At 48.2% G+C, this 17038-nt stretch overlaps 1 protein-coding gene across 4 annotated transcripts in view; it reads left to right on the top strand.

Moving 5' to 3' along the window:
- Positions 1 to 4130: 4130 nt before the first annotated feature.
- Positions 4131 to 17038, top strand: part of CEP63 (centrosomal protein 63) — a 65066-nt gene continuing 52158 nt past the window's right edge. For 2 of the 4 annotated variants that reach the window (XM_044291577.1, XM_044291573.1), the window contains exons 1-5: positions 4131 to 4236; positions 10568 to 10627; positions 10774 to 10951; positions 12431 to 12526; positions 14289 to 14405. In XM_044291577.1, coding sequence (XP_044147512.1) covers positions 10584 to 10627; positions 10774 to 10951; positions 12431 to 12526; positions 14289 to 14405 — 435 coding nt within the window. In that variant the 5' untranslated portion in view covers positions 4131 to 4236; positions 10568 to 10583. Of the gene's footprint in view, positions 4237 to 10397; positions 10438 to 10567; positions 10628 to 10773; positions 10952 to 12430; positions 12527 to 14288; positions 14406 to 17038 lie in introns of those variants that run through there. The other 2 variants (XM_044291576.1, XM_044291574.1) reach the window with 2 other exon arrangements.

The following is a 17038-nucleotide window of genomic DNA, read 5'->3' as shown; positions in this document are numbered from 1 at the left end:
ATTATGTGCCAGTAATAACAGCTCCCCCATTATGTGCCAGTAATAACAGCTCCCCCATTATGTGCCAGTAATAACAGCTCCCCCATTATGTGCCAGTAAAAGTATTGTATATATATATATATATATATATATAAAAATAAAAAAAATACTTACCTCCTTGGCAGCGATGCGATGCAGGCCTCTTCCGGCCTGTGTCCCGCTCTGTACGGCTTGCGCCGCCCTCTGATAGGCTGCCGGCAGAGGGACACACCTCTCCCCTGCTCCTCCGTACAGCCTTCTGTATCGCTGTCCTGAGGACAACAATACAGATGACTATGGAGATGAGCGCCCCCACCTCTGAGCAGCTCGGGGGGGGGGGGGATTGCTCCATTGCCCCCCCCTGTATCCGCCACTGGACAGATCACGGACTTGTTCAAGTTACCCATGCATTCCGTTTCCGTATGTTCGTTTAGCAAAAAAATACATTCCGTTTCCGTATGTTCGTTCAGCCCAAAAAAATAGAACATGTCCTATTATTGTCCGCATCAAGGACAAGGATAGTACTGTTCTATTAGGGGCCAGCTGTTCCGTTCTGCAAAATACGGAATGCACACGGACGTCATCTGTATTTTTTGCAGATCCGTTTTTTACGGACTGCAAAATACATACAGTCATGTGCATGAGCCCTTAGAGTATTGTGAACCAAAACCAATTGTGAACTCTACTCAGAGATTAGATATATTGGAAAGATCTGCCCCTGTTCTGTGTCTTTGACCCGCACCTGGTTTTGGCTCACAATCACTGATGGAAATAACTGAAGTGTGAACTCAGCCTAAGGCCTCATGTACACGACCATTGTTTTGGTCCGCAGTTTTTGCGGCTTGGATGCGGACCCATTCACTTCAATGGGTCCGCAAAAGATGCGAACAGCACTCCGTGTGCTGTCCGCATCTGTTGCTCCGTTCCGTGGTCCGCAAAAAAATAAAAATAAATTACCTGTCCTATTCTTGTCCGTTTTGCGGACAATAATAGGCAGTTATATCAATGGCTGTCCATGCCGTTCCGCAAATTGCGGAACGCACACGGATGCTGTGTTTTGTGGATTCACAATTTGAGGACCGCAAAACACACAACGGTCGCGTGCATGAGGCCTAACATGTGCACTCACAAATCTTTGTGTTAGGTCTCTTGCACATGAACGCATTTTCTTTCCGTGTCAGTTCAGTTTTTTTTTGCGGAACCATTCACTTCAATGAGTCCGCAAAAAAGATAACGGAAGTTACTCCGTGTGCATTCCGTTTGTCCGTTCCGAAAAAATATAGAACATGTCCTATTATTGTCCGCATTACGGACAAAGATAGTACTGTTCTATGAAGGGTCAGATGTTCTGTTCCGCAAAATACTGAATTCACACAGATGTCATCCGTATTTTTTGCGGATTCGTTTTTTGCCAACTGCAAAATACATACGGTCGTGTGCAAGAGGCCTTATTAGTATATTAGATTGTCCTGGTCTATAATGGTGACTTAGATAACAATCAGGATGCATTTTTATCAGTAATCAATGCAGAAATTCAGGGTTCACTTACTTTGTCCTGCAACTGCACAAGCAAAAGATGAAAGTGAGGAAGCGCTGATCATACCACCGAGAACACGAGACTTATTCCTTGCATATTGGACACCGACCAACAATTTAATATTCTTCAGTCATTTCCTCTGTACTGTTAGCGCAGCGGGTTAAAATACTTTTCAAATACATTTGTCATTACATGTAATCGTATGTATTGTTGCTGATCTAAGCGTCGATGAGTCTGATGAAGGAGTAGTGATTGCCAGCTAAATCATGCACTCCTCAGATATGAATGCTAAAAGTTTCAGTATCTCTTGGCAAGCCATGAAAAGTGACATTATCAGTTACACTGTGGGAATTAACAGAAAGAGCCGGGCTAGTGTAAGCGCCTTGTACTTACCCAGCAGCTTAGCAGCAGTAACAGCTGTGGATATGAGCACGCCGAGCCCCGCTTACTGCTGAGCTGGGCGAATCCGGTTATGTCAGCGCTTTAATGCACAATGGCAAAGTCATTCTAGTAATCTGCAGAGTGGTATGTGCCCTCCATGTAGGGGCACGTCTCTTCTCCTGCAGTCTACTCTCATTAAAGTCTGTTTCAAAGGGGAGCGCTGCAAAATCTAATTATATAAGAAATGGACACGATATGCTCCGATATACGAGTGTACCTACTATTATATTGTGGCGCCTAAGCTTTGATTTAGTAATCCACAGCTACATGGAAGGGGTGTTGCTTAACCCCTTCACTACCAGTGTCGTACATGTACGGCGCTGGAGCGATAAGCAAACATGGCGCCTGCTCGCACGTGCAGCGGGTGTCATGGCCGGCAGGTCTCTGCTGTTTCAAAAAAGGACCGACCCGCCGGCAAATTACCACGACTGGCAAAAATGCCGATTGCAGTAATTAAAGCCCTTAGATGCCATGATCAAGTGAGATGACGGCATCTAAAGGGTGAAAAACTCGGAAGCTCGCACTGCCAAGCTTCTTACCGGCATCCTCTGTGGCCAATGAAGAGACCGCTAAAGAGACCTGGGACATTTAAACTGCAATTCTTATTTTGGCCAGCAGGTGACAGGCCAACATAAGAAATTAGCAATGCCACGAGACTTTGCAAATAACTTCTGCTCATAGGAGCCAATACATTCTAATACTGTACGGCACGCTCGCTCCATACAGTATTCTAACAAAGTTCTATGCGAATTGACTTCAGATGTTTCTCAGTGTGAGGCTGGCTGTAATTGGTCTTACCTCCAGCTCAATAACAACCGTTTTAACTCTATGCTTTTTATTGTGTCATTGAGCTTACCTTACATTATATAATGAATCTTAGAGGCATATGATCTTTTCTGCTTCTGTGAACACAATATTTAACAATTATATGACACCCAAATATGAAGTCACTGTAAATAACTCTGCTTTTGTCTTTACCACACAAACATAGGAACTGTATTGAGGTTATTGGCAGGTCTAGCTGTATAAACATATAAGCTGTATTAGGACCTAGGACAGGTCTTAGCTGGCCAGCTACACGGCTGAGCCTGTATTGCGGCCTGCAAACAGCTGGTCCGCAGTATACGGGCACCAGCCGTGTGAACACCATATCACGGATGCGGATCTATCTACTTGAATATGTCCGTAATCCGGTAGGTACAGAATGGTGGCACAGAACCCCATGGAAGCACTACGCAGCCGCATGGATGTGGCCAGTGCATTGGGGGCTGCGAATGGCGGCCCCCAATGCACAGAACAGTCGGGCAACGGCCGTGTGAATGAGGCCAAATCCAAACAAATGAACATTTCACTCGTTTGTTGAGGATTCAGCGGCACCTTTAGGGTATGGCCACACAGTCAGGTTTACTGATCCGTTTTTAGAAGCCAAAACCAGGAGTGAATGAAAAAAAAGTGGAGAAGTCATATCTGTCCATTACACTTTCTCCCCTTTTATGATTCACTCCTTATTTTGTGGTTAGGGTTGCAGAAACCTGACCATACCCTAAGAGCCAATTATAGAGAAGCAGAATTTGTAGGAACATTGATATCCAATAACGGACAGTGTAGAATAGTGTCACCGTCACAATACACCAGGACCGATGACACACTGTCCGTGCCAGTTAACCTGTTCCAGCCAGTGAGGCCTCATAGGGTTATATTCGCACTGGATGAATTTGAGTGAGATTTTCAAATAGGAGTAAAACAGCACTCTTGCTATTACAAAGGGGTCCAGATTTCCTCACTCAGCGCCCAGAGGGAGTGCCATGAGGTAGTCACCCACACAGACCCTAATGAGCATGCCATGAACCAGCCACATGACATAACGCCATATACAGCTGTTTCAGTAACACCCCTGTGTCCATAAAGTAAATGTCGCTACTAATTCGTCACAGCTCAGTCTAACACTACGCCCCTCCCAGTTTCCCATGCTCCTCCCCTTCTCAGCGCGCCATCCCCAGTCTAACCACTAGAGCCCCTTCTGCTCCACTAGGCTGTGTCCCCAGTAGGCGCCATTTTCCTTCGCACTTATTACTTACATATTACTACAGACGGTCGTCAGCAAAATGGCGATGTACGCGGACTGTGTGCAAAAGAGATGTTGTTCTCCTTTTAAAACTGCTCCGGTATTTTGAACGTCGGGATTATTACCGGGACATCACTGCCAGAGGGAGAGGAGTCTTTTCGGGGGCGGGTGCTAGGTATGTTCTGTATGGCCGTGTGAGTCTGCACCTCTGTAATAAATACAATGAACTAAGTGAGTGCAGTGCATGTGGTAGAAAGCTGGAAAGGTTTTGGTCTGTAGAACTATCAGTCCCAGCATACAAATGCATGGGAGCTATGCTGTTTCTAGGTTATAGTTGGGGGGGGGGGGGGGGGGTCCCTGCACCATCTGACACTGACAGCACTGATCGGATAGTGTTAGACTGTGCAGGGACACGTCCCCAACTGGTAGCACCCATCTGGACCTTTATTTTAGACTGCTGGCAAGTCATTCATAAATGTCTAGTAGGAATAATATAGGAATAGCACAATGTAGAGTCATAACGTTCTCCAGAATTGTTATTACATGGCGAATGCCAGATAACAGACGTGAGGGGAGGTGACAGGTATTGCCAGGGTGCAGGTATGGCTTTGTTCACATCAGTGTTCAGCCTTTCCGTTCTACTCTGTTATAGGAGCAGGAGAACGGAAAGGACGGATTCGGTATATAACGGAGCCTGTGGACCCTATAGACTATAATGGAGTCCATTAGGTTTACGCTCAGAAGATGATTTTGGAGCGGAGACGAAAGTAGTGCATGCAGGATTTTTGTCTCTGCTCCAAAATCATCTTCTGAGCGTAAACCTAACGGACCCCATTATAGTCTATGGGGTCCGCAGGCTCCGTTATGTGCCGAATCCGTCCTTTCCGTTCTGCTCCTATAACGGAGTAGGAGAATGGAAAGGCTGAACGCTGATGTGAGCGAAGCCTAAGGCTACTTTCACACTGGCGTTTTGGCTTTCCGTTTGTGAGATCCATTCAGGGATCTCACAAGCGGTCCAAAACGGATCAGTTTGCATTCTAATGCATTCTGAATGGAAAATGATCCGCTCAGAATGCATCAGTTTGCCTCTGTTCCGTCTCCATTCCACTTTGGAGAAGGACACCAAAACGCTGCCTGCAGTGTTTTGGTGTCCGTCTGATAAAACTGAGCCAAACGGATCCGTCCTGACACACAATTAAGTCAATGGGGACGGATCCGTTTTCACTGACACAATCTGACAGAATAAAAAACGGATCAGTCCTCCATTGACTTTCAATGGAGTTCAAGACGGATCTGTCTTGACTATGTTAAAGGCCTTCTGTCAGCCCACTAAACCTTTTTTTTTTTTTTGGTTAATAATAATCCCTACACTGCGAGCTCCCTATACATAAGCTAAATATTCATTTTTGTTCAGTAGATTTTGTTAAAAAGCTATTTTTATAATATGTAAATTACCTTGTTACCAGCAAGTAGGGCGGCTACTTGCTGGTAGCAGCCGCATCCTCCTCTCATAATGACGCCCCCTCCGCTGTGTGATTGACAGGGCCAGGAACGGGATCGTTCTCTGCTGGCCCTGTTTGAATTCAAAATATCGCGCCTGCGCTGTACCTGTCTTTAATCGGCGCAGGCGCACTGAGAGGCCGACGTCACATGTACACCCGGCGCAGGTGCATTGAGGATGGATCGGCCGAGAGAGCGGCCGCCTCTCAGTGCGTCTGCGTCGATTAAAGACAGGTACAGCGCAGGCGCAGTATTTTGAATTCAAACAGGGCCAGCAGAGAACGATCCCGTTCCTGGCCCTGTCAATCACACAGCGGAGGGGGAGTCATTATGAGAGGAGGATGCGGCTGCTTCCAGCAAGTAGCCGCCCTACTTGCTGGTAGCAAGGTAATTTACATATTATAAAAATTGCTTTTTAACAAAATCTACTGAACAAAAATGAATATTTAGCTTATGTATAGGGAGCTCGCAGTGTAGGGATTATTATTAACCAAAAAAAAAAACGGTTTAGTGGGCTGACAGAAGCCCTTTAACCTCTTGGGGTGTACCTGTACGCCCTGATGTCCCGCAGGCACCCTGGGTCAAGGGTCAATGCAGAGGGGGTCCCCCCCCGTGACGGCGAACTCTGCGGATTAACCGCTTCTATGCCGCTACCGCGGCATAGAAGGGGTTTGTTTTTGAGGGAGCACATTGAGTCGAGGACTCAATGTCTCAGAAGGCAGCCCGATGCCGTGCAGAGGCTGCCCACTGCCTCGTAGAGGCATCGGGATCTGCCTTCTATGGGAGCCGAGGAGATCCAACCTCAGGCTGGGTCTCCTAGGCAACCTGTTAGTGTATTACTCGGTGTCATACACTAACAGGCAATGCATTACAATACAGATGTATTGGATCAGACACCCAAAAGCGAACGTCAGAAATAGAGTAAAGAAAAAAAAAAGTGTTTTTAATAAAATTAATAAAGTAAAAAAAGAAAAAAAACACTCCCCTTTCCCCTTATTTTATAATATAAAACAGAACCCCCCCCTCCCCACACACACATATTAGGTATCGCGGCGTCCGTAATGACCGGCTCTATAAATATATTACATGATCCACCCTGTCCGATAAATACCATACAAAAAAAACACTGTGTAAAGAAAAAGCCATTTCACACGGGCGGGTTTTCCGCGCGGGTGCAATGTGTGAGGTGAATGCATTGCACCCGCACTGAATCTGGACCCAATTATTTCTATGGGGCTGTGCACATGAGCGGTGATTTTCACGCACCGCAAGCATGCTCTATATTGTGCGTTTTTCACGTTGGCCCCATAGAAGTGAATGGGTCTGCGTGAAAATCGCAAGCAAGTGCGGATGCGGTGCGATTTTCACGCATGGTTGCTAGGAGATAATCGGGATGGAGACCCGATCATTATTATTTTCCCTTATAACATGGTTATAAGGGAAAATAATAGCATTCTGAATACAGAATGCTAAGTAAATTAGGGATGGAGGGTTAAAAAAAAAAAAATGTAAACTCACCCCATCCACTTGTTCGCACTGCCCGGCTCGCCTTATTTTTTCTTCTTTGATGACCTGGAAGGAAAAGGACCTTTGGTGACGTCACTGCGCTCATCACATGGTCCATCACCATGGTGATGGATCATGTGACGGACCATACGATAAGCGCAGTGACGTCACCAAAGGTCCTTTTCCTCCCAGGAAATCAAAGAAGAAGAAAGAAGAGAAGCCGGGCTGCGTGAACAAGTGGAGGTGAGTTTAATTATTTTAAATTTTTTTAAAACCCCTCCATCTGTATTAAGAATGCTATTATTTTCCATTATAACCATGTTATAAGGGAAAATAATAAAATCTACACAACACCTAACCCAAACCCGAACTTCTGTGAAGAAGTTCGGGTCTGGGTACCAAACATGCAGATTTTTCTCACGCGCGTGCAAAACGCATTTAAATGCTTTGCACTCGCACGGAAAAATCGTGCATTTTCCCACGACGCATCCTATCCGGCCCTCACACGCGACGCCCGTGTGAAAGAGGCCTAACAGTGCCAGTATGGATAAAGCCAAACGTAAAAACTCAGGCTTGACCTGAGCACCACACATGACCCCTGTCCCCCTCCTCAGACATGTGGCGCACCACACATGCTCCCCGTCCTCCTCCTCAGACATGTAGAGCACCACACATGCTCCCCGTCCTTCTCCTCAGACATGTAGAGCACCACACATGCTCCCCGTCCTTCTCCTCAGACATGTAGAGCACCACACATGCTCCCCGTCCTTCTCCTCAGACATGTGGAGCACCACACATGCTCCCTGTCCTCCTCCTCAGACATGTGGAGCACCACACATGCTCCCTATCCTCCTCCTCAGACATGTGGAGCACCCCACATGCTCCTCGTCCTCCTCCTCAGACATGTGGAGCACCACACATGTACTCCTCCTCAGACATGTAGAGCACCACACATGCTCCCTCTCCTCCTCCTCAGACATGTGGAGCACCCCACATGCTCCTCGTCCTCCTCCTCAGACATGTGGAGCACCACACATGTACTCCTCCTCAGACATGTAGAGCACCACACATGCTCCCTATCCTCCTCCTCAGACATGTGGAGCACCCCACATGCTCCTCGTCCTCCTCCTCAGACATGTGGAGCACCACACATGTACTCCTCCTCAAACATGTGGCGCACCACACATGCTCCCCGTCCTCCTCCTCAGACATGTGGAGCACCACACATGTACTCCTCCTCAAACATGTGGCGCACCACACATGCTCCCCGTCCTCCTCCTCAAACATGTGGCGCACCACACATGCTCCCCGTCCTCCTCCTCAGACATGTGGAGCACCACACATGCCCCCGTCCTCCTCAGACATGTGGAGCACCACACATGCTCCCCGTCCTTCTCCTCAGACATGTGGAGCACCACACATGTTCCCCCTCCACAGACATGTGGATGACCCACACATGCCCCCATCCTCCTCCTCAGACATGTGGAGCACCACACATGCCCCCCGTCCTCCTCCTCAGACATGTGGAGCACCACACATGCCCCCCGTCCGCCTCCTCAGACATGTGGAGCACCATGCATGCTCCCCATCCTTCTCCTCAGACATGTGGAGCACCACACATGCTCCCCGTCCTCGTCCTCAGACATGTGGAGCACCACACATGTTCCCCCTCCACAGACATGTGGATGACCCACACATGCCCCCGTCCTCCTCCTCAGACATGTGGAGCACCACACATGCCCCCCGTCCTCCTCCTCAGACATGTGGAGCACCACACATGCCCCCCGTCCTCCTCCTCAGACATGTGGAGCACCACACATACCCCCCGTCCTCCTTCTCAGACAAGTGGAGCACCACACATAACCCCCCGTCCTCCTCCTCAGACATGTGGAGCACCACACATAACCCCCCGTCCTCCTCCTCAGACATGTGGAGCACCACACATACCCCCCCGTCCTCCTCCTCAGACATGTGGAGCACCACACATACCCCCCGTCCTCCTCCTCAGACATGTGGAGCACCACACATGCCCCCCGTCCTCCTCCTCAGACATGTGGAGCACCACACATGCCCCCCGTCCTCCTCCTCAGACATGTGGAGCACCACACATGCCCCCCGTCCTCCTCCTCAGACATGTGGAGCACCACACATACCCCCTGTCCTTCTCAGACATCTGGAGCACCACACATGCCCCCGTCCTACTCCTCAGACATGTGGAGCACCACAAATGCCCACCGTCCTCCCACAGCCGTGTTCAACGGGGCCGCAAAATATGTCTGCATCTGCAGGTCCATTCCGCGGCCCTGCAAAAAATAGGACATGCCCTATTCTTGTCTGTTTTGCGGAGGAGGATAGGACATTTTTACAGAAGTTAAATAAAATGGCTTGCACTCGGCCAGGATCTGTGTTTTGTCAATCTGCGATTTTTGGACTGCAAAACACTTATAGCCGTGTGCACCAGACCTTATTTTGATGTCAAGCAATTTACCGCTCTGGTTCAGATTGCACCTCCCTACGGTCAGGTCCCACAATGTCTGTCAGATATATCCTTCTTCTCCTATCACCTTCTAAAACCTAACATGGAGAAAACAGTATTTGTCATCTTTCCCCTATCTCCCCTCCTTTCCCCACAGACCTATCTATCACAGTCAATGGAGATGATTTATCAAAATGGGTAGAAAGGAAAACTGTCTTAGTTGCCCATAACAAGCAATCAGATTACAACTGTCATTTTCCCGAAAAGCACTGAAAAATGAAAGGTGGAATCTGATTGGTTGCTAAGGACATCTAAGCCAGTTTTCCTTTACACCAGTGTTTATAAATTTCCCCCAATGTACGCTGCCTTGGGGGTAACTTTTGATTCCGCTCTTTTCTTCAAACCTATTCGCTGCCTCCTCGACACAAACCTCAACCAGGAGTCTGCAAGAAAGCTTGTAGATGCCCTCATCATCTCCCACCTGGACTACAGTAACATCCTCCGCTGTGGCCTCCCATCTAGCACTCTCGCAGGCTGCAAACAAAGGGGGTCAGTCAGCACATCCCAATGTGCAAGTGCACGTTGCTATGGCTGAGAACATAATATAAAACAAAACATACAATGCAACAGCACTCTGCAAACAAATGACATTTTTCAATAGGTACAACTCGCCGCTGGAACTGCAGATGTCGGAGGAGATAAGGATGGGGCTTCTGAATGTCGACATGCTCCATCCGTTTGTCCCTGGGGAGATAAATTGCCTCCAGAAGAGTCTTTCTTCCCCCTTCTCTTTCTCCTGGTGGTCAGGAGAGATTGCTGTCAGTCTAATGAGGGTTTGGCTGACATATCTCGTGTGAGTGGTCATCCCAAGACTGTTCCAAATCCTATAATAAGGTGACCATCTGTAGAAGTCTCTGGAGATGTGTATTGTTTGGTGGCACTTTCTGCTTCTTACATATTCACATTGTGCAATGCCCATGTAACTGGTTTCTGCGCTGTTCTCATGTGTTTCTGATTCCTGCAGGCTTCCCGTGCTCAGGATGGAGGCTTTGTTACATGGAATGCAGAAGAAGAAGATGATGGGGTGAGTATTACACATGTGGTCTATGTCTAAAATATGAGTTGGCCTTTGCATACATACACACATGAACAAATCGCTTCTGTGTCTAAAGGCCCCCTAATAATCCAAGTCCCCGTGGCAAGCTGTCATTTTACCTTGTATTTTATCAGAACACTGTTTGGTTCCTGTGAAGCTGAACTGCAAGAACTGATGAGGCAGATCGATATAATGCTGGAGCACAAAAAGTCTGAGTGGGAAGCCCATACCGAGACCCTCAACACTCTTCTACAGCTCCGAGATCAGGAGCTCAGCGCTGCTAGGACACGAGAAGAACGTCTGAGCCAAGAGGTGGGATCTCCTATTGCTTACAGAGATGGACATGGATGTATTTTTAAGTGCACTTCTTGTACTGACACACGAGCCATTTGTGAGAAACCTCTGACAGTTCTGGAACAGCTTTTCCCATAGCTCGGCTCGGGGTGTTACCATGCCCCCAAAAGGAGTGTGTCCCTACACAGTCTGACACTGGCAGCGCTGATTTGTCCTACGGCGAAGGGACAGATTCATGCCCAACTAGTAACACACAGTTGTCATTATTTTTACACATTTAGGCTACATGCACACGACCGTATGTGGTTCCGTATGGCATCCGTTTTTTTTGCGGATACATTGTAATAATGCCTATCCTTGTCCACAAACTAGAAAAAAATAGGACATGCACAATTCTTTTTGCGGGGCAACGGACATACTGATGCGGACAGCACACGGTGTGTTGTCCGTGTTTTTTTTGCGGACCCATTGAAATGAATGGGTCCGCATCCTATCCGCAAAAAAAAACTACGCTCGTGTGCATATAGCCTTATAGGAAGCTTAACAGAGGAATGACAAAATGTAGCTTTCTAAGTATGCTTTAGAAATATTTCTTGAAGAAAGGAAGTACTGCCAAGAGTCCTTCCTTTGGGGGCAATTTTTATTTATTTATTATTGCATTGTACTTATTTTGAGCTAAAAATAGTTTTCTTAATTGGTCTTTATAAAAAATATGGAATCCTATTTTGTGTACATAGCTGAGATGCTGTAGTAGCTGCCTGTGGATTTTCTCTCTTTTCCGTCATCTGGGGAGCTGATGGACTCCTTATCTCTGACCTTATAAACGCTCATTAAAGGGAACCTGTCACCGGAATTTTGTGTATAATGCTGAGGACATGGGTTGCTAGATGGTCGCTAGCACAGAAACACTGCAGCTGTATGAGGATGAGTGATAGCAGGAGCCATCGCCCGTCCCAGTACAGTGGAGGTGATCACTAACAAGCGGCCGATTATTGGGAAGGAACTCGTCCTTCTCAACAATTGTGCGCTTGATCGCTGCATGTAAATGCACCATTATCCGGATACATAATAAGTGGTAACACTTAGTTCGTTGGCCAGGAGCTTTCTGAAGACATTTGGCCTTGGTCTTCTCTCTTTGAAGTTTGGATGTCACATAGGTGAACCTACCCTACCGGTTGTCTGCCCAGGCTGCTGGCTTTCAGCCAGACAAATACTGCTGCATGCATACCAGAAAGCAGCCAGATCCCTGTCGGATCCTGTTATAGTCAAGGGGGGTCCGGCAGTGTGCTGCAGTATTGCACTGTAAATCCGGTACTCTGTTCCTCTGCCGAACCAGACTACCGGAGTTGGTATGTGAACTTACCCTAACACAATACACTGAGCACTGCAATCTGTTACTGTATAATCCTAGTGCAAGTTTGATAGCTTGTCTGGCCTGCTTGTCTAGGACAGAGAACTGGCTCTTTGAATGCACATCTCTGTTGTACACATTTGCAGATTAGGTCTCTGAGAAAGCAGCTGACAGAGCAAGAGGAGAACAATCGCAGCAAGACGGCGGAGTACGAGTCCCAGCTGGCACGCTTTCAGGACGAGGTATGACATTATTTCCATGGTAGCATTTGACACTATATCACTGCACGGATACGTTATTATACAAGCCTTCAGCATCCTGCCCAGCTCCATCTTTTTACTCGGGGTCATGGGCCAGAATGGCTGCAAAGAAAAGACTGGTGCTGCAGTGGCCCAGGCAAAGTCCAGTCTTCAACCCAAGTGAAATGCTTAAAGGGGTTGTCTCATCATGGACAATGGGGGCATATCGCCCCCATTGTCTTATAGGTGCGGGACCCACCTATATCGAAAACGGAGCCTTCAAGTGAAGGAGGGCGCACTGCACATTCGCAGCCGCCCTCCATTCATTTTCCATGGGGCCGGCAAAAATAGCCAAGCGTTGGCTCGTCTTTTTCTGACGGCCCCATAGAAATGAATGGGAGCGGGGGCCACGCAGGCTAGAATTCCCTAAAGACCTTGTAATACGGAGTCATCGCCCTGAAAGGGGCGGCCCCGTCCGGAACCTTACCCTGTTAACCAGGCCCTAAAAAAGCCCTAATACTGATGGTAACACAGAGACTTGAGGCGATGCCAGGTCAGGATACCGAAAAAACTGACCGGCACCTGTGGTGCGGCAGTTGATGAAGTCACGTATGTAGTGGACATACCCTGTGGTATTGTCAGTGAAGGGTTTTGCCTGGTGTTAGAAAATCACAGAAACTACAGTTTGCGACATCTAAGGCTACTTTCACACTTGCGTTCGTCGGTCCGCTCGTGAGCTCCGTTTGAAGGAGCTCACGAGCGGACCCGAACGCCTCCGTCCAGCCCTGATGCAGTCTGAATGGAGCGGATCCGCTCAGACTGCATCAGTCTGGCGGCGTTCAGCCTCCGCTCCGCTCGCCTCCGCACGGCCAGGCGGACAGCTGACCGCTGCTTGCAGCGTTCAGCTGTCCGCCTGGCCGTGCGGAGGCGTGCGGATCCGTCCAGACTTAAAATGTAAGTCAATGGGAACGGATCCGCTTGAAGATGACACCATATGGCTCAATCTTCAAGCGGATCCGTCCCCCATTGACTTTACATTGAAAGTCTGAACGGATCCGCTCAGGCATCTTGCGCACTTAGAAATTTTTCTAAGTTATTAATGCAGATGGATCTGTACTGAACGGAGCCTCCGTCTGCATTAATATGATCGGATCCGTTCAGAGCGGATCCGATCAAGCGCAAGTGTGAAAGTAGCCTAAAACAGCCTTTAATAGGATTCTCAAGCCACGTCCGTGGTCGATCCGGTGGACTGAAGTGGCTGTGTACAAGATGATCCCTCAAATTAGCACCCCTCCTGTATGTAAATCCGGGTCCACCAACAGAGTTAGCCACTGGCAGCCTATAATGTTTGTCACCTCTATTGTCGCTGAGTCAAAAGTCCCTATCACCCCCATTGTATTTTGTGTATTCACATCAGGGCGATTCACTGGGTGTAATAGCGAGGTACGTGCCTGTTCCTGTGCTCGTTGGTAAGACGTTCATAATATTCTGTCAGGATAACTCCGTGTATGGAATCTTTCCCTGAGGTCACTTGCCTGGCATCTAAACTCATATCGGAACAGTTGCCTCTGAATCTCAGGTATCGCCCCCTCGGTACCCCACGTTTCAGTGGGGTTGGGTGGCAGCTGTCCCATATAAGTAGAGAATTTGGTAGTATGGTTGATAAAGTGGACGCCTTATATGCTCCGGTAACGCGGTTATCTTGAGGAGCTCATGTGCTTTCTAACCAGATATGCTTGTGTTTGCATATTCGTTTTGTCTGTAGTTAAACAAATTGAAAAAAACCTATGAAAGAGTACAGCGAAGACACCAGAGGATGGAGATGAAAAGCAGCGGTGAAGAAGACCGGTCAGAGGTCAGTCGGTTGGCACGCAGGCTTGAGGTAAAAATACAGCTATAATGATTTTCTGGCTATCTTCTTTTGGTATAATCCAGATCAGTGGCATAGTCGCCATTCTGGCCAACCACACGACTGACGTGGGATCCATAGTAGGCCTGCAGCTATTGATTATTTTAGTAATCAAGTATTCTATCGAATAATCCGACAATTAATTGAGTACTCTAAAAAGAAAAAAATAATAATTAAAAGATCATTTTTCTTTATAAAAACTCATCAGCCCCCCCCCCCCCCCCCCCCGGTGCCATCATCAGCCCCTGTGCCATCAGTCCTCAGCGCCCTCATCTTCCCCCAGTGTCATCAGTCCTCAGCGCCATCAGCTCCCCCCAGTGCCATCAGCTCTCTGTGCCATCAGCCCCCCATGTCTTCAGTCCTCTGTGCCATCAGCCCCTCCATGCCATCATGTCCTTAACTCCCCCAGTGCCATCAGCCCCTCCATGCCATCATGTCCTTCACTCCCCCAGTGCCATCAGCCCCTCCATGCCATCTGATTTCTTTACAAACGACCCAAAGGTGCCCTATTTCTTTCATATGCCAATTATTACGCCATAATCTTTAATATATGCATGTTTAAAAGTTCCCCAAATCAAATGAAAAATAAAGATTATTAAAATCAGCCGTGTCACATGATTTTTTATTTTTTTGTCTATGATATATTTGCTCATATACCTGCAGCTATTGAGCAGGGGGCTGATACCTGCATGCTCCCTACTGGCTAGTCCTACTATAATGTTGTTAGATAAGTCTCATTAAGTATCTCCATACACATACATGTGCACACTGTGCTTAAAAACTACTCAGACACTGCCCCCCAGCGCTTATTACCAACTCGATCTCTAACTCTGATGTCTCCTGTTTATCTTGAGCTAATGCTGTCATTTTGGTTTTGTGTAAAAGCTCAGGCAGAACAGCTAAGTAGTGGTGAGCGAACTTGTGTTTTAAGTTTGGCGTCTAAAGTTCGGGTTATCGAAGAATCGCGTTATGGATTCTAAATTCCGTTATGGTCCGTGGTAGCGGAATCCATAACGCGATTTTTCGATAACCCGAACTTTAGACGCCGAACTTAAAAAACAAGTTCGCTCAACACTACAGTTAAGTACTTTTCCTACAGCCCAAGGGCTGAGCTCGGGCACAACTGTTAGGTGATTAATGTAAAAAATGAAAATCAGACATCATATAGTATATGGTAATCTCTTTCTAACAAAGTTAGAACCAGTCCTGTGCCTCACGTTTGTCCCCATTCATTGCTCCAATTTCTCTGCTAAATTAGTATCAAGCTGGCAGCTCCATGAGTGTGTCCTTTCTGTCGCAGCTCAGGGGGCGTGTCCTTTCTGCTGCCACTCTCTCCCTATAACAGCTCAGGAGGCATTCGAAGGATGAAACTTAGCTAGACAAAGAAATAAGAAAAAAGCCAACAGCAGGTGGTGCTATACATATACATTTCATTGAATAGCTCAGTGACTATACTAACTTTTTAATTACACCCAATTACAAAAGTACAGTATTCAGATCCAGGTGCTGGTTTGAAAACTGAAGAGTATTTTTCTCGCTAGTATCATTGGGGGACACAGACCGTGGGTATAGCTGCTTGCTGCCACTAGGAGGCGACACTAGGCTAAGAAGTGATAACTCCTCCCCCGCAGGCTATACCCCCTCCAGCCTGGAGAGAGCATATCAGTTTTTAGCTTAGTGTCGTAGGAGGCAGACCTCCCTGCTTTTGCAGGGCGGCTTACTTTTATTATTTTATCTTTTTCCTCTTTTAGGTTGGGGAAACAGAGTCGCCTGCCACTCTGTCTACCCCGGGAGCAAGGCCGGTGTCGGAATCCCTCACCGCTCGCCCTCCCCAAGAAACGAAAGTGGACCAGGGCAGCCCGTCTCCCCTGCTTCCCGCCAGCCAAGGGGGTCACCTGAATCCGGCGAGACCCTCCGCCATTCCAGTCTCCTGCCACTTCGTGTGCCAGCGGCTGAAGAGGTGACCCTGCTGGTACTCTGAGAAAGGGTGAAGAGAAGAGGATGAAGATGGGGTGAGTAGTCCGTATTGGGTAAGTACCTCGGCCCTTCCCCTCCCCCTTCTCCCTTCCCCCCCCGGTCACCTCATCATAAGATAGAGGACCTTTTTTCCTCAGGTGGGCCATTCATGATGAGGGCCCCACATTACCTCAGGCCCAATGTAGGTTTGGGCTTCTGTCCATACGGGGGGCCTGGGTTCTCCTCAGATTCTGGTCCAGGTACGGCCTGCGGGGTGAGCTCCCGCGGCCGATGTTCAGCCAGGGCACTTGCAGAGCGCCGCTCCGGTCACAAAATCTAGCCCCCGGCTCCTCTTCGGGCCTACCGGGACTCAGCCCGTGCAGTTGTTTTAGCGGCATGGGATGGGTTCCCGCAGCGAGAGTGGACACTCCCCCTCCAAATCAGTGGGCAGACATCGGCGGTTGCTCTTCAGGCCCCGCTGTGGTAACCGGCCGGCAGTACCGCCCGGTCGGCTGTGCGCCGAACTTTATGTCCCGGCTTTTGCGGCCTACTAGGCCGCAACTTTCATTCCAGTTATGGAGGGGGCGGGTTCGTCCTTTTGGCGCGGATTCTCCCCGACTAGCTGTCGCTCCTTCCCCAGGTGCCCCGCT

The sequence above is a fragment of the Bufo gargarizans genome, chromosome 4 (assembly GCF_014858855.1).
Source record: "Bufo gargarizans isolate SCDJY-AF-19 chromosome 4, ASM1485885v1, whole genome shotgun sequence".
Lineage (NCBI taxonomy): Eukaryota > Metazoa > Chordata > Amphibia > Anura > Bufonidae > Bufo > Bufo gargarizans.
The sequence above is the reverse complement of the archived record's forward strand: the minus strand, read 5'-3'. Positions and strand labels throughout refer to the sequence as shown.